Source organism: Phyllostomus hastatus, unplaced genomic scaffold, assembly GCF_019186645.2.
Source record: "Phyllostomus hastatus isolate PE091 unplaced genomic scaffold, TTU_PhHast_1.1 phas_contig_40, whole genome shotgun sequence".
NCBI classification, from domain to species: Eukaryota; Metazoa; Chordata; class Mammalia; order Chiroptera; family Phyllostomidae; genus Phyllostomus; species Phyllostomus hastatus.
Genome location: NW_025333872.1, coordinates 55,466,559 through 55,488,620, shown reverse-complemented (window position 1 = coordinate 55,488,620; position 22,062 = coordinate 55,466,559). Strand labels below are relative to the sequence as shown.

Here is a 22,062-nt window from a genome sequence, read left to right as displayed (position 1 = left end):
AGCTATTTCTCAAAAGAAACTTTGCAGGCTAGAAGGGACTGGCAAGAAGTATTCAAAGTGATTTAAAGCAAGGACCTACAATCTAGATCACTGGATATCATATAGAATGGAAGGGCAGATAAAGTGCTTCCTAGACAAGATAAAGCTAGGGGAGTTCATCATCACCAAGCCATTATAATATGAAATGTCAAAGGGACTTATTTAAGAAAAAGAAGATAAGAACTATGAACATTAAGATGACAACAAATTCACAACTATCAAGAACAGAATCTAAAAACAAACTAAGCAAATAATCAGAACAGGAATGGAATTGTAGAACAGGGATCATTTGGAGTGTTATCAGTGGGAAGGGGAAAGGGGAAGAATGGGGGAAAAGGCGCAGGGAATAAGAAACATAAATGGTAGGTACAAAATAGACAGGGGGAGGTTAAGAATAGTATGGGAAATGGACACGCTGAAGAACTTATATGCATGACCCATAGACATAAACTAAGTGGGGGAAATGCTGGAAGGAATGGGGGTACTGGGTGGAGAGGGACAAAGGGGGAAATATTGGGACAACTGTAATAGCATAATCAGTAAAATATATTTTAAAAATAAAATAAAAAGATTTTGCCTCAATTTTTACACTTCCCAGACTATTTTTCTTCTGTGCTCATTGAAAAAACAGGTTGAAAACTGCCTGACTGATTGTCCCAGTTTTTAATAAAAGCTTTTTATAGAAAAATATTCATATGAGAAGAGCAAATCATCTAATTAAAAAAATTTTAGAATTATGTTAATTTATGGAATGAAAATACTGATGCATAAAAGGTATGAATATATATATATATACACACATATATATATTTCCAAAGGATATTTGGCATATTGTTTTAATCCACTCTGATAGAATCCATCTGTGTAGACAAGAAGTTAAGAACTTTTAACTTAAGTTCTAAGTAACTGAATACAATATTTTCCATAGAAACCCACATTTTATCTGTAGCAATGATAGAGTTACATATGGTACATGACATGGTAGTCATAGGGAAAGTGTTTCAAATTGTAACTTTAAAATACATATTTAAGCCCTGGCCGGGTAGCCCAGTTGGTTAGAATGTCCTACACCAAAGTTGCAGGTTCCATCCCAGGTCAGGGCACATGCAAGAATTAACCAGTGAATGCACAAATAAATAAGTGGAACAAGAAATCTCTCTCACACACACATACACACACATAAATCAATAATTAAAAAAGAATTACTGCTACTAAAAATAAAATATCTACTTAAATTTTGGGATTTCTTTCCTGTCATTTAAGAGCTATTTTCACTCTATGAAGCACATAATATTTGAACTCAAGAAATGTTTGAATGACTGAATAACAAAGTGAATAAAAGGCTATCATTAAAGCTAAAAGAATCTGTCTATCCAGCTCCTGGTTTGATTTTAGAATGCCAATTAAACAGATACAAATGGAATTCCTATGACTGTTAAACATGGAAAGTCTCAATATAATATTTGCATCCTCCAAATGTTCTCTCACCTCAAGGAGAAAACACTAAGCATGGTACCATATATGATGATACTTTCTCAGTGTTCAAGCATGTGTCCTCAGAATTCCTGAAAAGTAAAACCTTAGAACCATAATTGTATCATAATCACAATCAAATGTGGGTTAAAATTTTCAGGATAATGCCTTCTGGACAGGTTGTTTTGGTCTTTTGTCCAACATTAATATCTATGTGCAAAGAACTGAGGTCGGCAGCGCATTAGAAACATGAAGAGCCATACAGGAGTGCTAAGCTCCAGTCCCTCTAGTGTCCCCTTAGGTAATTTTATGTCCAAATAAGTGACACCATGGGGACAGTAGTAAACTGTAGAGAGCATGCCAGCCTAAAAGGGGGCAGCTGCTTCTCTACTCCAGCACATAGTTGCTATGCGGTCACGCGGGCCCAGGATTGTTGAATTCTAGGGTAAGCCAGAAATCTGAATTTTGCGAAATATGTTACCATTTAAATTTTTTTCAAATTTTAAAAACATTTTAAGGGGCAAAGAGAATACAGTTGACCTTTGAACAACACAACTTTGAACTGTGGTGGGTCCACTTATAGAAGAATTTTTTTTCAACAAATACTGTAAATGTATTTTCTCCTTGTTATGATTTTCTTAACATTTTCTTTTCTCTAGCTTACTTTATTGTAAGAATACGGCATTTTATACATGTAACATGCAAAACACATATCAGTGAATTATTCATGTTATCTGTAAGGCTTCCAGTCAAGAGTAGGCTATTAGTAGTTAAGTTTTGGGGCAGAGTCAAAAGTTTATGTGGATTTTCGACTGCTCAGGAGCTGGCACCCTTAACAGTTGTGTTGTTCAGGACCAACTGTACATCTGCCAATTTTGCTAACTGACCGAGACTAACTTCATCATGTATAACTCTCAACTTTTTTCAATAGATAACCATAGGCACAAAGAACTTGAGGTGAGTGAGGATTAATTACTTCTCCATAATCTGGATATGAGGTTATAGTGGAAGCTAATCTTAAATCAAATTGTGCTTGAGGTGAGTGAGGATTAATTACTTCTCCATAATCTGGATATGAGGTTATAGTGGAAGCTAATCTTAAACCAAATTGTGATACACATAGGCATTTATCGAACAAAACAGTTCAAACAACCAGCTCTGTAAGCTTGATGAGACCCTCCAACTCTGCCCTTTAAGGTGCTCTCACTGTCTTTTTGCAAGAAACCTTCTCTTAAGGCAGATGTAACATCGTTCTTGAGGCTGAATTCTGTAGCATTTATAGAGGTCAAGAAAACTTAGGGACTGAGCTGCAGGCTTCATGAATTCCTCTACTCTGTTCATCAAGGGTGGTAAGAATCTCTAAAATGTTTTAGTCAATCCACATATCTTAAATACTGCTAAATTCATAAATGAAATCCCATTTCTAACATTTATCATACTTTTGAGCAAGACAAAAATAAAAACCCATCTCTGACATTAAGTATGCTAATCAGCAAACCATGAGGTGTGGATCAAGATAGCGATAACAGAAGACATTGTGATACTGCTTCTGGAGTGTGGTCTTTCTGATGTCGATCACCTATGGAGCATGGAACTCTCATTTTGGGCAACTAGAATCGAAGCTTAAATTAGTATGTGCATAATATCATACTATGTATGGCACAGTAGGTTTGAGTACATTACAGTGTCACACAGTAGTCCAGTTCTGGCCTGTAGAGCTCCAGTCTGCAGCCTTTCATATGTAGAAATTCAACCCTGCTTTTTAAGAGCTTCCAGTCTAGCGTCGTTTGGGAGCAGTCGTAAGAGTAAGAATAAAAGATAGAAGAACACAAATGTGATTTTGTCCGGGGAATACAATACTTCGCAGGGAGTGGAAGCAGCAATGCCTTCCCCACGATCCCCAGATCACAAAACTGGCTTCGAGACAGAATGCAGTCCTGTTGGAGGCCCTTGACTGCCGGGCGACTGCTGGACTCCCACCCTGCAAATAGCAGTGTACCTCAATCACGTTCAACGTTCCTTGCTGATAATTTTGAAACTGATGAAGTAGGAAAGGAAATCACTACTTTTTACTTAAGCGCTAAGCTCTGAGGAAGAATTTGGTTCCTAACGTGAAAGTCATAGGAATCATGGAAGAAAGCTCATGTTCAGCTTAGTTTATTTAAACATTTATTGAATGCTGGCATGGGGGATTCAAAAAATGAGGAAACTGAAGAGCACCTAACCCAAACTGGGTGGATTAGGGGAATTGTTCCAACACCTGAACTAAGTCATGAGGAATAAGTGGTGTATGCAAAGTGTGAAAGAAGGATGTATCGATGGATATAAATACACTTTGAAAACCAACGTTTTATTCAAATTATTCTGCGAGGGCAGGAAAGAGATGCTGCAATCAAGCTCCACGAAGGCAATGTCTGAGTATTTTTAAAACTCTCTGCTTGTACAGAACTGTTATATTAACCTCCCCAAACACCGATGACTACGCGAAAGGCGCCAGAATCTCTTAAAAGGTTTAAGTTGTGAACTTGCCACACTCAAGCTACGCCACTCCGTCTGCGCATGCTCAAGCATGGCTCCTGCCTCCTCGCGAGGTTGGATAGAACTCTGGGGGCGAAATGCGGACCACGTGGGGTCCTCTGACGTCATCTCCGGGCGCCGGACTGAAGTTGGGGTGGGCTTCCAGGGCTCCGCGGCGCTGCGGCTTGTGTGTGCTGGGTAGCGGAGGGCGGAAGTGCAGCTGGGCTTGGCTCCCACCAGCGCGCTGGTGCGGTCTGCGGCTGCGCGGGCTCTGGGGACTCTTGGCTCTCCGGTCTCTGCGGGACAGTGTGTCAAGCCCTGCGCCACCGCCCGTCCACAGCCGGGCGCCCCATCCTCTTCACCAGTGGGGCAGGCCGGAGGAGGAGCCGGTGTTTCTGGTAGGGTGTCTGTATGTGTGTGTCCCCAACAGAGTGAGGAAATGCACGAAGGAGGGAGGGTTGGGGAGGTGCCAGGCAGGTGTGGGCTAGAGGAGCGCTCCCCTGGGCGGTGGTGGCGGGTGAAGGAGGTGGGGCTGGGCAGACGTCGCCCCTGGATCCTGCAGGCTGGCCGGAGGGTGTAGCTTGTGCGGTCTCTCTTGGGGAATACGTCTGTTCCTCAACTAAGGTGGGAAGCCCAGGCTCTAGAGTTTAGTTCAGAACAAGCTTTTTTTTTTTTTTGTGGAACAGTTATTTAAATCAGTTATTTTACAGGCAGTTCATTCTCTCTGAATTCGGTGGGCATTTCTTCCAGCTTATCTTAACGGTATTCATTCAGTCTCATTTTAATAATATTTAGTGCTATTTTAAGGTACTTTAATTATATTTTGGATTATTTTTAAGTCATACCTGAACTTGAGGAATCTAGGGAAACTGGATTGGTTCCAGATTTTTCTGAAGAGTGGGGAGGCACCGCAGGTCTTCACCAAGAATCAGAATCCTGAGACTATCATATAGCACTGAACTTCGAGGCCTTTCAGAAGTCACTTGGAAAATCTCAGTTTTGGGGACTGGGGGTACTTTGTTCTGAACTGAATTATTTGTGATTTCTGTAGAGGGGGTTATTGGTTGAATTTTGAATTTGAAAGTAAAGATAGGCTGAGGGTAGTAGTTAAGGGAGGGATATTTTAGAATTTTGCACTAGATTTAAGCATGTGCTTTGATCCTCAAAGTTGTGCTAATTAAAATTGGGGAAAATGAGCAGAATAGTATTTATAACATGGATATAAGTTTTTAGAATAATGTATACACTTAAAGTGTAGGTTATCTTTATTAAGTTAACAAATACCGAGTCCTGTTATGTACCAGGGACTGAACAAAACATAAACAAAACGGAACAATGAACAAAACAATAAAAATCCCTGCCATCGTGAAGTTCACCCTGGGGGTAAGGGGGGAAGATGGTGTACAGGGGAATGCTAGTGGAGTGCACAGGAAATTGCAGTGGTAGTCTTAGGAGAGATGCTATTTGAGCAGAGACCTAAAAGTGGGAAAGAAGGGTGCAATATGGTTGTGGTGGAAAGAGCCATTAAAGCAACCACAAAGTCCCTGAGGTAGGAGTATACCAGTTAGTGTGGCTGGAGCTGAGTGCACAATAGGGGAAAGAAATAGCTAGAGTACCTTGGTGCTCATCCTGAGTTCATTCTGGAGCTTGGGATGAGGTCCAAACCGACAAGAACCAAACTACAAGGCATTTTCTCTTGTGGGGCAGCGTCATGACTCACACAAGTTCTGGCAGGTGTGGCAAGTCCTGAGCAAGCACTGAGTACTGAACATTTTTTTCTCTCATCAAAATGCGACGAATACAGGGTTTGACGAGTTCTGAAGTCCACGAGTACTGAGTATGACTGTAATCAAATCAGAAGGGGGCAAAGTCATATATGGCCTTGTAGGACTCTGTAAGAACTTGTTTTACTTTGAGAATAGACAGATCTGACTTGACTTTGAAAGGATCTTTCTGATTGTTAGGTTGTCTGTAGCAAGGGCAGAAATGAGACCCATTTGTAGGCTGTTGCATTTATCCAGGTTAAAGGTCAGAGTGATTTGGATCAGTGCTAATAGTGAAGGTTGTGAGAAATGGCAGATTTTTTTGACTTGTGTCTAACCTAGAGCCATCAGATGTGAAGAGAGGGTCAAGGATGACTCCAAAGTTTAGAGCCTGATCCACTAACGAACAGAATTATCACTTAGTGATTTGGGGAATACCACAGAGTAATAGGAAGGAGAACCATCTGAAGTCATTTGGTTTTGCAGCATACTAAATTTTTAAATGAAATGTCAGTACGGAGTTGTATATATGAACTGGAATTCAGAAGAGAAGTCCAAGCTGAAGAAATAAATGTGGAAATTGTTCATGGATTAGTGATATGTAAAGTCTTGAGAAAGTTCCAAAGGTGTGGGTCAAAGGCTGAGCCCTGGGGCCTTCAACATTTGGATGTAGATGAAATTTTTTTCAACTATGTATGCTCCAGGGTAGGGTGGAGCTGTTCATTAAAACCCTGTTGAGAACCACTGATCCGTAGTTATAAGATAAAAGGAAATAGAGGCCCAGGCCTTAGCTGAGAGAGTGAGGAAGGAGATGGGAAAAATTTGAGAAGATATGAAATGGTGATCTAGGACAATGGGAGAATAAATGGATTAAAAGAAAATGTAGGAATCCTGGCAGTATTCAGGGCCCACTTTTTTTTTAAAAAAGATTTTACTTACTTATTTTTAGAGAGAAGGGAAGAGGGGGAGAAAAAGAGGAACATTGATTGGTTGCCTCTTGCATGCACCCCAACTGGGGACTGGGCCACAGCCCAGGCATGTGCCCTGACCAAGAATCAAACTGGTGACCTTTCGTTTTGCAGGACATTGCTAAACCAACTGAGAACCACACTGGTCAGGGCAAGGGTCCACTTTTGAGGTTAGTATTCCTGAATTTAAAGGGAGATCAGCCAGCATAAATTATTTTTAGATGTTTACAGGTGTACTACTAGTAGGCATTTGATATTTTAAGTAATTTCTAGGTAGTTGGGGATTTTGTCAGCAAAACAGCATCAGGAAATAATTGGTTAGCCTTTATTGGTTTGTAGTATGAAAAGGACTATTAATTGTACATCATATTTTTGTCATATTCTTTATGCTATTTGTTGTTTGTTGGGCACCTGCTCTGTTCCATGTCCTGAATTAGATGTAGAGAATACAGCAATCAAGAAGTAGCTCCTCAAGAACCTTACTTCTAGTAGACTGAATCATGGGTTGGGATTTCTGTGCTTCCAGAACATTGCCTTCATGGATGCCTGATGACGACAGTGTGGTGTTTGTGTGAGATGGGAGAGTATTTTTCTAAAATTATGAAATATGGTGAATTTAAAGTGTGATTTTACTAATTTTGAAAAGCATTTAGTTGGAAAAGTTTAAGTAGCTAGTTAATTTGGATATATATATATATGTGTGTGTGTGTGTGTGTGTGTGTGTGTGTGTATGTGTGTATGTATATTTTCCAGTTCAACAGAAATTCCAGAGCCTGCTATGTACTAATTATGCTGATACTGTGGATGCAAGGGTATCCAGTTTCTGCTGTCAAGGAACTCTCACTCCAGTGTGGGGAGAGGCAAGAGACAGATAAGAAAAACATTTCAGCCCTGGCTGGCATAGCTCAGTGGATTGAGCGCGGGCTGGGAACCAAAGTGTCCCAGGTTCGATTCCCAGCCAGGGTACATTTCTGGGTTGCAGGCCATAACCCCCAGCAACCGCACATTGATGTTTCTCTCTCTCTCTCTCTCTCTCTCTCTCTCTCTCTCTCCCCCCTCCCTCCCTTCCCTCTCTAAAAAAATAATAAATAAATAAAATAAAAAAATAAAAAAAAGAAAGAAAAACATTTCTGTAATGCATGCTTATAACATGCTATTATAGAAGTAATTAGATTGGAAGTTGCTTAGTGGAAAGCTTCCCAAGGAGCTGATATTAAGCTGACTCTTAAAAGAGGATTAAGAATTTGACAAAAGAAGAGGGAAAGGATGTTCAAGCAGAGGGGCCATGGAAGCACAAAGAAACCCTATATTAAATGCATATACTATTTACTGAGTGGTTACCAGGTTGTAAACACCCAAGAGCTCTCTGAAATGAGAATTATCTTTAGTTTACAGATAGGAGGTTCAGATATGTGAGATTTATTGTCCAAGGACACACTGCTGGTAGGTGGAAGTCAGGGTTTAACCCATGTCGATCTGATTCAAACCCCCTTAACTACTTACCTTGCTGTGTTGCCTGCTGTCAGCATTGAAATCTTCCCTGTCCTGTTCTTTGTCCCTCAGCCAGTTTCACCAACTTCTAGTCATTCTTCTTCGGAAAGACCTCATATTTGTCTCTCATTCCACTGTAACCAGTTTAGGTCAGGCACTCATTATTACATGCCTTAGTTGCTGAAATTGCTTCCTGGCTCTGTTATATATGACTTGGGATCTCCTTTTGTGCACTGCTACCAGTTGTTTTTATTTTATTTTAAAACTTCACAAGCTCCCTAGGCTTATTGGATGAAGTTTAGAACACACAGTATTCCATTTGGTGTGCTTTATGATCTAGGCTCAGTTTACATTTACAGATTTGACATTAAAAAATTATTTCTCTCCCTGGCTGGTGTGGCCAGTGGATTGAGCATGGGCATGTGAAGCAGAGGGTCATTGGTTTGATTCCCAGTCAGGGCACATGCCTGGGTTGCGGGCCGGGTCCCTGGTAGGGGACAACATGAGAGGCAACCACGCATTGGTGTTTCTCTCCCTTTCTTTCTCCCTCCCCTCCCTTCTCTCTAAAAATAAATAAATAAAATCTAAAATAAAAGAAGAAAAAAATTATTTCTCTTATTGTTCAGCACTTAGTAGGTGTCTAGTACATCATTAAATACTTTTTAGATTTTTTTTCCAGAATAGCTTGGTGAATTTTACAGGAAAGGAAATTGAGGCTTAGTAAAGTGATTTGCCCAGGATCTCCATGTGATATGAAGACTTTCACAATGTCAGCTTTTTTATTATCTACTTCCCCAACCCAGAGCTTCCTGAAGGGTTCGCACACATACCACTTCTGCTCATTTCCTGCCTTTGTCAGTGTTAGTTTGCCCTGAGTGTAATATTTGTCATCTTCTTTTTGCCTGTCCGTATTCTACCTATTCTTTCATTGCCATATCTTTTAAAATTCTTCCCTGAACAATGTAGGATATATTAATATTTTACTTTTCCCCCTCCCTCTTTCCTTATGAAAGGTCTCTGAAAGTAACATTTCATTATAACCATGAGCATGTTAGGGTTGGAAGGCACGTTGACCACCATTATGGTATGATGGAGAGAATATGACATTGGAAATCAGAGATAAAAAATCTTTCCTGTAAGGTTGTAAGTGCTGTAGTAGAGGAAAGTAAAGGTGCGGTGAGGAAATGGGTTCTGCCAGAGTCATTGAAGAAAGGGCATTTGTGCTGGTCCTGGAGGCTGTCTCAGTTGGAAGGATGCAGTGGAGAGGGCTACTTTAGGGTAAGGAACGTCCGGCATGAGCAAAGCCATGGGAAGGACATGAACATGCATGGTGCATTTAATAGATTTAGATATATTACCTTCTGAGCAATGCCTAAACTTTCAAAAAAGTTACTGTTATCACCATTATTATCACTTGTATGCCTTCAGCATCTGCCACAGAACTGGGCATATCAAATGATCAAATATTTATAGAGTTTATGTTGAGTATTATTTATGCAATGCTCAATGCATAATTTTTAGTTATTTTCCTTTACTTTTATAATTCCTGCTTATATTATATAATGCTTTTGATTATTCTTAGTTTTTGACACCTTTATGAATTTTAAACATCTTTTGAGACATACTTTTGTTGGCTCTGTAAATTATGATGATAGATATGCTTTATAGTATTATATTATAGACATTGCTCTAAGCACTTTACATGTATTAATTCAATTTTTATATATTTTATGTGATAAGTGCCATTACTCCCATTTTACAGGTGAGAAAACTGAGAGAAGTTAAGTGACTTACTTGAGGTCACACAGTAAGTGGTGGAGCTAGGTTTTGAGTCCCAGTGATCTAGCTTCATATTCTGTGTTTTGAACCCCCACATCATTGTGCCTCTCAAGAGTTCGGTTTTGTTTATGGATGTATTTTAAAGAAGTTAAAACACTGGTGTGCTAGAAGGAGCACTGGACTCAGTTCACGTGACCAGAGTTCTTATCGTGGTTTGGCTTACTAGTGCTCTTGTTGGGCAGATTTTTCCATCTCTCTCAGCTTATTTACCTGTAGATGACATTGTATCCAGTTGACCTCAAACGTGCATTTAAGTATAGCCATACAAATTTAGAACTTTACTTGAGTTTTTCTTCCTTTGATTAATTAATTTTATGGCAGTCTTGTTGTACTTGGCGTTGGTCAGTGGAAGAGAAAAGCTCCTTGAATAATTCAGTGTTAATAGTTGATATTTGTCTAAACTAATATGATTATTTTAAATGTTTCTATAGGATACAATGATAAATCATGAATTATCTAGCCTATGAAAGATAGGAAGTTTATATACACACAAATATACGTGTGTGTAGAAGGCTGTTGAGTCTTAGTATTCAGGAACCTGCAGTATTTATTTCAGCATTTACTCATACAGTAAATACTGTGGTGTTATTTAGTTGTAGGATATTAGTACTAGAAGTCACTTGGATATTACAGAGGTCAAAAGCCATGTCCTTCTACCATATCCAGAATATTTCAGTCTGCAGATTTATTGCTGTATTTGTGGTAAAGGGAATATTCTGTGTTCACAGTAGAATTTTACTGTTTCATTGGGTCAGGGGATTGTGAGCTAGGTTGGCAGTGTTGGTGGGATTTGAACAGGTGAGAGAAAAGCATACTAGTCATTGGGTGAGGTAGGACAGAGAGCAAGGCTTTAAAGGGCCAGTTTTGCTGGAGGGTTTCAAAAGAAGTATAGTAAATAAGGTTGGAAACACTGGTGGAATCAAATCATGGTCATGATGAAAGTTAGAATGGAAATAGGTTTGCACAAAGGTTTTTTTTTTCCCCCCTAAGATAAGATGCATGTGTATGTTTTCCTGGAAGAGAATCTGAACTCTTTGGAGTAGCAGAGGTTATAATATGGGGCAGGGATAATTGTGGGGATGATTATTTTGTAGTTGGGCTTTAAAGACCATAAGGCATAAGTGAAGAGTTTGCTTTAGATATGGTTTGAGACAATGATCCATCTCCAGTTTCACTTTGGCTGTGGTTCATTAGTGTGCATAATTTTGAATTGGTTACATCTATGAGCCCTTCAAATAAATAATGGCTCTGCATTTAGGAGTTGTTGTACTGATTTGGCATTCATTTTTTAAAATATAATCTTTCTTTGTTTTGGAGCAGGTTTATTCGTCCTTGCAAGGATCTGATTAATGATCTTAATTTTATTTTCAGTTTGGCTTTGGTGGAAAAAAGAATTTAGCCTATATGTACTGCTTTAACCACTGGAAGAATGACAGATGACAAAGACGTGCTTCGAGATGTGTGGTTTGGACGAATTCCAACTTGCTTCACCCTGTATCAGGATGAGATAACTGAACGGGAGGCAGAGCCATATTATGTAAGTGTGTTGTTGATAGTTGAAAGTGTGTGGGGTATCTAATAAGTTTGTTCTTTTTGTAAATAGAGCTCTAAGAACCTGGAGGCTGTTATTCCTCCCACTTTTTAAATACAATTAGTACATGCTTATTGTGGAAAATTAGAGAACACAGATCATCAAAAAGAATGAAATTAAAATGACCTCTGTTCTTACCACCTAGAGGGAAAAACACTATTGACATGTTAAGACCTTCTTGGTCCTTCTTGACTTTCTTATCGTATTTCTATCTATCTATATATCTATCTAGATATAGATATATCAGTGAACTTGTGAACATACGTGTGTGTTTTCATATGTCAGTGAGCTAATATGTATTACATAAAATATATTATTTAATAACATAAATTGCTATATACAGACCTGTGGGTTTGAATTAGTGTATTATCAGTTCCAAAAAAGAATATCAAATATCTTCTCAATTTAGCTTCTTTTTTCCTTTTTCTGAGTGCATATACAATCTAAACTTAAGCATCTGTCAGAAATAATAGTATCATGCCTGTTTATTGAATAGCCCCTAATAGGCAAACATTCTTGGTTGTCATTGGAGTTTTTTTTGGTGTGAGTATGTCTCGGGTACACAAAACGTTGTTTACCAGGATTATCTGGAAAAGTGGGAAACTTCTTTGTACTGCTGGACTGTCTCTTGTTTCACCTCAGTAAAGCTTGCCTTTTGCTTTCTCCCTTGCCTCTTTGGGAGCAGCTGTGCTGCTGAACCTGCCTGAGCTGTGGGATATCAGACGCTGGAAATCTCCAGCTTTCTTTCCTGCCTTTAGCAGAACTTCTGTAGTTAAAAACAAAATGTGGCCATGGTTTATTTTAGAAGAGTTTTATTTGTTAGATGTATTTTCTTCTCTCCTTCTCTAATATGGGTTAGGACATCATTTATGTTTTGTTTCCACACTAGGGATACGCACACTTGCGTAGCTTTCTGATAGTATCTAAACAAAGGAATGTATGTGTCTAATTGGTCAAAGTGGCAAAAGCAGGAATAATATCATTTAAGTCTCTCTACTTTTGAATCAGAATATAGTGTTTGACACACTTCCTGCAGTTAAAAAATTCAAGTAAAAAATACAGTATTTTTTCTTCTTTATTTATAAATCTGTTTAAGTATGAAAAGACTTGTGAGAACTAGAATGTGAGTTGTTTTCTAGCTGTTTCTAGCTATGTCTGATTGAATTGAAATTGGCAAAAGGTAGGAGGAAGAGAATTGTTTTACCTAATAGGTAATTGTTTTTTTTTTTAATGAATTCTTCCTAATTTTTCACCTAATTTTTCAAAGAAACTAGTAGCGATTATGATTAAGTTTTTCAAGAACATGGGGTTACAGGCATTTAAGAAATATTAAATGAAAACTAAGGTTTAACATCATGTAGCATACTCCAGAGTTTGATCAGTGCACATATAGTATACTTAAGTGTAAGTTAATACATACAGGAAGAAAATATACAAAAACATTAGTCTTAGAGGTATAGGTGAGCATTTTAGTGTCTATAAGGTTTTAGTTCACATATGTCTTGGTTGTAAATTAAGCTTGAAAGTATATTTAATTGCTTGGTTTATAGCAATACTGTTTTAAAGATTCTGGATGAAATGAGGTAAAAATATCATGGCCCGAGAGCCGCTGTACCTCTTTCCCAGATGTTCTCAAAGCTCAGCCTTGTCACCGTGATGCAAAAAGTCTGTTCATGTTCAGGTGCAATAAGGACAAGTGAGGGGGAATGTAGTTTAGTTTTATAATGCTTATAGCTTATTTCTTAGAAACTAGATTTTAAAATGTCCACTCATAACAAAACTTGTAAGTTAAGTAATTATTATTCAAAGAGTCTTCTGGAATTCTGTTTCCATTGGAAAGGCATTTTTTTTATCTTCATGTGAGTATATGTTTATTGATTTTAGAGAGAGGGATGGAGGGAGAGAAAAAGGAAGGGAGGGAGGGAAAGAAAGAAGAAAGGCAGGGAGGGTGGGAAAGAGAAACAGATGACATTGTGAGGTCACTGTGTGAGAGAACATCAATCGGTTACCTCCTGTATGCACCCTGACTGGGGATTGAAACCTCAACCTTTTGGTGTTCTGGATGGTGCTCCAATCAACTGAGTCACCTGGCCAGGGCTGGAAAATCATATTAATGTTAATTTTCTGTTTATTTCTGCATTTTGATTTGTTGTCTCAGCATAAATCTTTCAGCCTACGTCCTCTCACACAGGTGGCAAACACAAGGCCCGGGGTCAAATCTGGCCCTCCACCTTGATTTTTTCTGGCCAGGCACCTTTCTGTGTGGCGGCAGCACCGAGCTCTTGCTTAACTGTTCAGTAGTTACGTTTCTACAGTCCTAAAATTACATTCGGCCCTTTGAAGGCAACTGCAAGGCTGATGTGGCCCCTGGTGAAAATGAGTTTGAGACCCTATCCTATCATTAAGTATTATGAACTGTTTGACAGGTAATATTAGGAAGGAAATTTGATACAAACTAGACAGCTTTTCAGTTTTTTTGTTTCTGTTGTATTCATTTAAACGGTTGCTTTTCATTTAGATTTCCTAATGTAAAAGCATATTTACTAACTTAGATTCATATTTTGTGACTTGTTACCAGAGGAAATCACACAGTCAGACACGTGACCATCAATCTGAGTGGACCCTAAACATTACCCAGCAGTCCTCTTATGTTTCCTTAGTCAGGTGTCTCTGTTCTCCTTTATAACTATTCTCTGAGCCTCGATACCATCTTTCACCCTTAACAGGTGACCTCACTCCCTATTTCACAAAGAAAATAGAAAGCCTATGATAGGACCTCCCTTAATTTTCTGCCACCAAGTCTGCAAATCCTGTTTGCACTCACATATGTTTACTTCTCTCCTGTTTCAGTGGCCAGTGTCCTCCCTCCTAGGCAAGGCCTGTCTTCCACCTGTTTTCTGGATCCCTTCTCTTGCCTTTTCAGGGAGCCGGTGGTTTTAATAGCCTCCACTGCCGCCATCTCTGTTTATTTTACTTTCAACTTCTATTTATTGGCTGCTTCTTTTCAGCATTTATATTATCTTAAATCCTTCCTATTATCTAAATCCATCCCAGTTGACCATTCTCTTTCAACCTCTTGCTTTCCCTTCACAGCCACACTTTTAAAAGGTAGTCTGTATTCATTGTCTCCTTCTCACCTCCCACCATTTACTTCACTGGGATTACATTTTGACTACTACTACAACAGAATGTTCTTGCCAGAGTCACTAATGATGTCTTTTTTGCCAAACCTGGAGTCTGTTTTTGAATTTTCATTTGCTTGAATGAATTATTGACAGCTTTCTCCCATTTTGTGGTACTGTTCTCTCTTGCTCAGTGTCTAATATTCTGGTTTTGTTTCTTCCTTTCTGGGTCGTGTGTGTGTGTGTGTGTGTGTGTGTGTGTCTTTGCCATGTTTTCCTCCTTGGCTTGTTCCTCATTATTGGCATTCTTCAGCGCTTTGCCTGTATTATTTTTTGTTTCACTTTTTCCTTCTAGACCTCTTACCCACTTTTATGCCTTGAGCATTTTTGTGTGACAACTCCCAAGATTTTTACTTCTGAGCTCTAGATCTATATGTCTGGTGAATATCCTCACTTAGATGTCTTGAAGGAATTCAGTGTGAGAGTGTTTGAAACTGGGCTCATCATCTTTACCCCCAGACAACCTGGTTATCTGCCATATTTCCTTCCTGTTTTGGCAAGTAGACCTATCATCTGGCCAATTAACTAGTCCTACTGGTAATTAATGTGCAACTCATCCTTTGAATCTTCCTTTTCCCATATCCCTGTCATTCAATCAGTGACTTGGTCCATCTGATTTTTTATCTGAAATATCTCTCAGAGTTACCTAATCTTTTACTCCCTCCCACTGCTACCAGCCTACTTCATACCACCATTTAAAAATTGATGGATGGCATAAGTGCTAACTGATTTTTCTGGTTTCAATCTGTCTCCTTCCCATTGTCTAGTCTGCAGTTGGTATAATCTTTTCAAAACACCCATCTGATCTTGTTACATGCCTGCTTAAAACCTTTAATGCCTTTTCATCATCTTTAGGGTCCTTAATGTAGCTTACAAGGTTCTTCATAATTTGGTCTTTCGCTTCTTTAGCACCATTCTGTCCCAACCCTCTACATTCCTGTCGTACTCAACAACTTACGGTTCCTCACATGTGCCGGCCTGCCTTTTTGTATTCAGTGCATGCCTTTTTGCAGTTTCTCTGTCTGGAGCAAGGGAGCAGCAGTCTCTCTCACCCCTGCTTATGCTCAGACACCCACGCCATCCATGTGTGGTTTACTCTTGTTTGCTTTTTCAACTGTTGCCTCAAAATAGACTTCCTATCAAGGCCTTTCCTGAGGCCCTAGATTAGGTTATATTCCTTTGCTGCTTGTTCTTAGAACATTCTTTACTTCCTCCTTGAATTTATCACATTTTATATTTAGTTTTACTGTCTTCCTCACTAGCCTGTAAGCTCCATGAGAGGAAGAACTTTCTGTTTTATGCAGTACTCTATCCTTATTGCTTGGCATGATGCCTCACACATTGAAATGGAACAGAATTATAATATATTTTAATTCTATTTTTGTTCTAAATATGTAAATCCCTAATTTTATAATGAAAATTGTTAAACAAAAGTAAGATTTAGCATGAACAAATATTACAGGCATGTTTTTCATAAACATAAATAACATACAACTAGATAAGACATGTATTCTTTTTATAAGTTATATAGAAGAAAATGAATCAATTTGTGGCATAGTCACTGAGTATTTATTTGACAAGTGCTAAAGGAAGAGTAAGACAACTCTAGATTCCATATAATTGACAGTATCTCCAGAGGGGGTTAATCCTTTTTATACTAAAAGGACTTAAAGAATCTTGAAGACTTTAATAGAAATGAAATAAGCCAGGCACAAAAGGACAAATATTTTTATGATCCAGTTATATGAGGTAACTGGAATAGTCAAAGTCAAAAGACAGAAAGTAGAAAAGTGATTACCAAGGGCTGGGGGAAGATAAAAATGGGGGAATTATTGTTTCTATGTACAGAATTTGAGATGATGGAAAGTTCTGGGGATGGATGGTGGTGATGGTTGCACAACAGTGTGAATGTATTTGCTGCCACTGAACTGTACACTTAAAAATGGTTAAAATGGTTAATTTTATGCTAGGTATACCAGGATTGAAAACAAGAACTTAAAGTAAACCAATGAGATACAACTGAGAAAAACGAGTGGTACAGTCTCGATGTATAAGGCAGGGTGACATCTTTTTGCTGTTATTTTCTTTTCATTTTTACCTGTTTCAATATTTATTTAACATTTACTAGATAAATTGTATCTAATATAGTCATTCTTAAATCTTTGAGTTATTTCATAGAGTTGCTATAGGTATTTATATCAGTTACAGACTACTCCCATAGGCCAGTTCGAAACAGAAGGTTTCAACTACAGAATGTTAAAGAGGGGCATTCTTTATTAACTATCATTTTTGGCCTTTTGTTGCACTTTCTTTGGCATCTCTGATTCATTCAGCAAATACTTACTGGGTGCTTTGGGAATGTAGCAGTGAGCAAAACACAAATATTTTTGTCTTAATGGAGCATTCATTCTAATGTTCCTCATTTCCTTATTATAAAGAAGTCTTTTGTTTCATGAAAATCATTTGTGAATTTTTCAGCAACTTTGATGAAACCTTAGGCATGTAGTACAGTGCTCTCTGAAATCAGGAGCTGATGTCCATACTCATTAGTCCCAGTGTGTCTTCCTTCTTATGACCTCCATAGGTTAACCTCATTCTCTGCAGATTATTATTATTTTTTTTTTTTTAAGATTTTATTTATTATTTTTAGAGAAGGAAGGGAGGGAGAAAGAGAGAGAGAGAGAAACATCAATGTGTGGTTGCTGGGGGCTGTGGCCTGCAACTCAGGCATGTGCCCTGACTGGGAATCGAACCTGTGACACTTTGGTTCGCAGCCTGCGCTCAAGCCACTGAGCTACGCCAGCCAGGCAGATTATTATTGTTTTTATTATTAAGGGCCCAACAGATACTTTAAGTTAAAGTTCTAGACTTATAGAACTTGCTCAACTGGTAGATTGATTATATGTGTTTCTTTTTTTAAAATGGCCAATTTACCATGTGCTTTAATTTCTTAGAGACTGTCCATGTTACATCAGTACTTGATGCTGTTGTTTTCTGACTCTAATGAATCTTTTCTTTGCCATTTATGTAATAGAATGTAATATCAGAAAGTTAAGCTGATATAAAACAGTGGTGATAATACTTCCTATATAACAACTAGTGCTTTTTCTTACACTAGTGTTATTTCCCTTTTTCTTTTCTTTCTAATCACATTCTAGATGTTTGTAAAAGGGACCTTCGTACTGTTGAATCCACAATACTGTCCAACAGCTTGTTCGTAGTATTAGTTCCGTCCATTCCATACATGAGCATGCCTCCTACACCCTCGTTCTCTGCAGCCCCTTGGATCACCGTCGTGTTCTCTTACCTGCCTGAGGCCTGTTGTCTTGAGCTTCAGTGATTAAATAACACTTCTTTTAACCAGGATACTTCTCTTTGTATATATTCCCTAAGCCAGTGGTTCTCCTTGATTTATTGGTCAAAGACATAACCTTGCATAAGCAGCATGACAAATGAGGCAGAGTTAGACTCACAAAAACAGCTGAAAAAGAGCATCAAAACAATTTTACCAGCAAAGAAACCAAACCAAAACAAAACAAAAAACCCAGAAGCTTAGAAATGGCTAGAGTAACTACTGCAAAGGAGGAAAAGACATAAATTCTCACCAGGTTTCTCCTTTTATCTCCTACCCAATTTTCCACAATGCTCTCTTACGTTTCCTTTCTAAGTACCTTTCCTTGGGGGAAAACAGTGACAGCCTTCACAGTAACCCAGTTGAGGCTTTACCCAGCCCAGCATTCCCTCCCGGACTTTTCTTTCCAAATTCCAAGGCCTGACCTTTGTAAGGACAGGACTAAGTGAGTTAGTTGACAGTGGCAGGATCACCGGGCTACCAGTATTATACCTTGAGCGTTTTCGTTACTGTACGTTAAAGATTTACATGTGTAGCTCAGAAGCCATTTTAAATATCTCTTTGATTTCTTCATTAATCTGTTCTGCTTTCCAGGCCTCCCCCACTTCTCCATTCCTTTTCCATCTCTTCATGTAATATTTCCTTAACAGATTTCCTGTCTATAATCTTCTTTTAGTCTTTTATGTACAACTGCCAGAACATTCCTCAAATGCTGTTTCTCAACATGCCATTCTTTTATTCCTGGTACCACAGGGGGCCCCTGTTGTTCATCAAATGAAAATTTCTATTTGACTTTTAAAGATCTTGTGCTGCCATGAGTATTTTTGTAAGTACTTATAAAAATACTCTTTTTTTTTTTAACCTCTATTTTAGCTTCATATGGGGGAGGAAAGATTTTGTCTTTATCTTGGTATTCTTTGTTGCAACTAATTTAATACGTGGTAAATTATCAAAACATGAGAGACCAGTTGAGAAGTCCTGATTAGTCAGTCAAGCTGTATATAAGGACTGAATTGATTATCTTCTGAGAACAGTTTTATTAACTCAGGTGAATCATATTTTTAAGTTACATTTAGTAGAAATAGTAAGTCCTAAATAGTATGACATCAGGTTACATTGTTCTTTACTTGGAGAAAATTACTGTGGAAAGCATGTACTTAGATTTGTATTGTTTATTCTAGGCATTTATCCTATAAGCTGGACTTAAAGTAATGATCTCATAAGAAATTTTAAAACATCTCAAACCTTTAGCAGCCTTTGATTTGCTATAAAAAGCAGTTGACTTTGTATGGAAAATTCAAAATAATGCAAAGAACATGGTTGTTTTTCCTTAAAATTCAAAAACCTATTTAGTGTATATATATTTTTACATAGTAAATATGGTTTTGCAAATTTTCATTTCAGTTGCTTTTGCCAAGAGTAAGTTATTTGACGTTGGTAACTGACAAAGTGAAAAAGCACTTTCAGAAGGTTATGAGACAAGAAGACATTAGTGAGATATGGTTTGAATATGAAGGCACACCACTGAAATGGTGAGTGAATTCTTCTGCATTACTAAGCATTGAGTATATGCTAACCTTAAGAAGGTATAGTGCCCTGCAATTTTTTAAAAGTTCTATAAAGAAACCACTGGTCTCGCTCATATAATACAGTAAATTTTAAACTGTTTTTTTTTTAATTTTTTATTTTTGTTTATCTTTTTTCCAATAAATATTAAGCTATTACTAGATTTTTTTTTATTGAAAATGCTGCTGCCTTCTATTTGGATGCATGGGAGACTGGACAGATTTGTGTATTTTCAATGTATTTTTATATAGCATAATAATATGTATGTGTATGGGGGTGGTTTGGAAAGTGTGTTTAAAACCACTTTATGAACAACCACTCTGTGGCACTCTTCAGTTTTGTTTCTGTCTCCAAACTCTTCACAGACTTTTGTGTACACAGGATCACCGTCAGTGGCGTCTTGCAAACTGATGGCAACGTTGAGTTGATCTCTGTGCCATACGCACGCCATATGCACGCACCTCTTACCTAGCCTTGGTTTAGTAGTAAAATACTTTGGTTTCCTTTTCGTGTGAAAATAATTTTGATATTACATTATTTTAAAGAAATGTATTGAAAATAAATCCTAAATCTGGGTTTATCCATGTATAGATGATGTATTTTGTACTTCCTCTATTGGAAGTTTTGTTCATTGTGCTTCCAAAAGTATTTAATGAAACTAGAGAAATTACAGAGAAAAGAACATGAAAAAAAGTTTCAAGACATGCTGCTGTGTGTTGAAATGTTGCCATATAGATACGTACTGAATCAAAATTTAAATGAAACATGAAGAATAGAAATAGGTTAAAAATGAACTTGCTCTCTGAATCTGGGAGTATTACAATGAGTTTTAAAAGACGCTTAAATAAGAGGAAGCTATTAGGTGTTTAATCAGTGCAGCTGAATCCAAGGATTACTTAGAAACAAGGAGGGAACTTTGGGAACTCATCTTGTGCTGATGAGTGAACAAGTTCTTCATAATGGTTCAGAAATATACAGGATGATGTTTTGTATTGAGTATACGGGTCACCTCTCTACCCTTTCGAGGTGTTCTAGAAAGGGATGACAAGGTTCTTTTTAATATTTAAATCAAAGCAATACTGAGCTTCATGGTTATATATTTGACTCAAGACTCTAGCCCTAGGCAAAATAATTGTTTCCCGTGTCTATTTCTCAGAAGAATTGGAAGTTTTGGAATGGGAAGGTGTCTTAAAAGAAGTATAAGAGGAGTAAGGATCAGAAGAGCAGTGGGAAAGGCGGGACAGGAAAGATTGTGGGCGAGTAACAGTCGGATATAGCTGTATTCTTGACAGATCTGTTATAGTTGGATATTGTAATTATTGATTTATGTGTATTAGTTATAGATTATTGTAAGAATCCATGTGACTGACACCATGCTTTGTTACTGGAAAGCAGGGTTTCTTAACAAGGGCCCTATTGGTATTTTGACCTGGATATTTTTGTTGTGGGAGGGGTACCCTGTGTATTGTAGGGTTTTCAGCAGCAGCCCTGGCCTCTATCCACTAGCGCTAGTAAACATTCCTTCTAGTAGTGATAGTAAGTGTTTTGTGTGGGGTGCAAAACCACCCCCAATTGAGAAAATCTGGAAAAGACGGGAAACCTCAATTTAGCCTTTATAGTAAATGATTGTTAAGTTATCCAGCTGCTCTTTTAACCTGTCATGTGTGGAGGTTGTTTTTTGTATTTGATATGATTTGTATTGTACCTGTGACCCCTGTTTCTACACAGTAATATTTTTGACTTACATATATCATGTTCCTACTTGGTCAGTATGTATCCCTTTGAATGTCTTTCATTAAAGAGTGAAATTATTTTCCTTTTTAGAGAGCTTGTATGAAAGTAATTATGCTGGGATCTTCATTTTAGGGGTGTTGACTTTTTATGCATATCATTTGTATAGTTATGACTTATTAATAAGCTCATTGTATATAATGGCTTTGGATACAACTTTCTTTCAGTGTTGTTAGGTACCCCATATATTTAAGGAACGAATAACTTCAGAGGCATGAATGTAATACAGGACATCTGGGCTGTCTTGATCCCAACAATAGTAATTTTCTACTATGTTAAAAAGAAGTATCTCCTTGGAAATACACTATCTACTTGGTGTTTAACTAAGCAGTAGGTCTCATAGGATAGGATAATCATGTAGCAGCTACTGTTGAAGCTTTGTAGGACTTGGGCTCTTGAGACCATACAAGTATTTAAATGAGTTAAGGAGCATTTATTTGAGTAGGATGATAGCATCTTTCTTATGCTAGATTCTTTGGAGTTTCAAATA

The 22,062-nt window shown here is 37.9% G+C and overlaps 1 protein-coding gene across 5 annotated transcripts in view; it reads left to right on the top strand.

The window, feature by feature from the left end:
• The first annotated feature begins 4,168 nt into the window (after positions 1-4,168).
• ATG5 (autophagy related 5) overlaps positions 4,169-22,062 on the top strand; it is a 122,948-nt gene continuing 105,054 nt past the window's right edge. For 2 of the 5 annotated variants that reach the window (XM_045843525.1, XM_045843523.1), the window contains exons 1-3: positions 4,169-4,427; positions 11,462-11,627; positions 19,620-19,747. In XM_045843525.1, coding sequence (XP_045699481.1) covers positions 11,520-11,627; positions 19,620-19,747 — 236 coding nt within the window. In that variant the 5' untranslated portion in view covers positions 4,169-4,427; positions 11,462-11,519. Of the gene's footprint in view, positions 4,428-4,544; positions 4,654-11,461; positions 11,628-18,970; positions 19,042-19,619; positions 19,748-22,062 lie in introns of those variants that run through there. The other 3 variants (XM_045843524.1, XM_045843526.1, XM_045843527.1) reach the window with 3 other exon arrangements.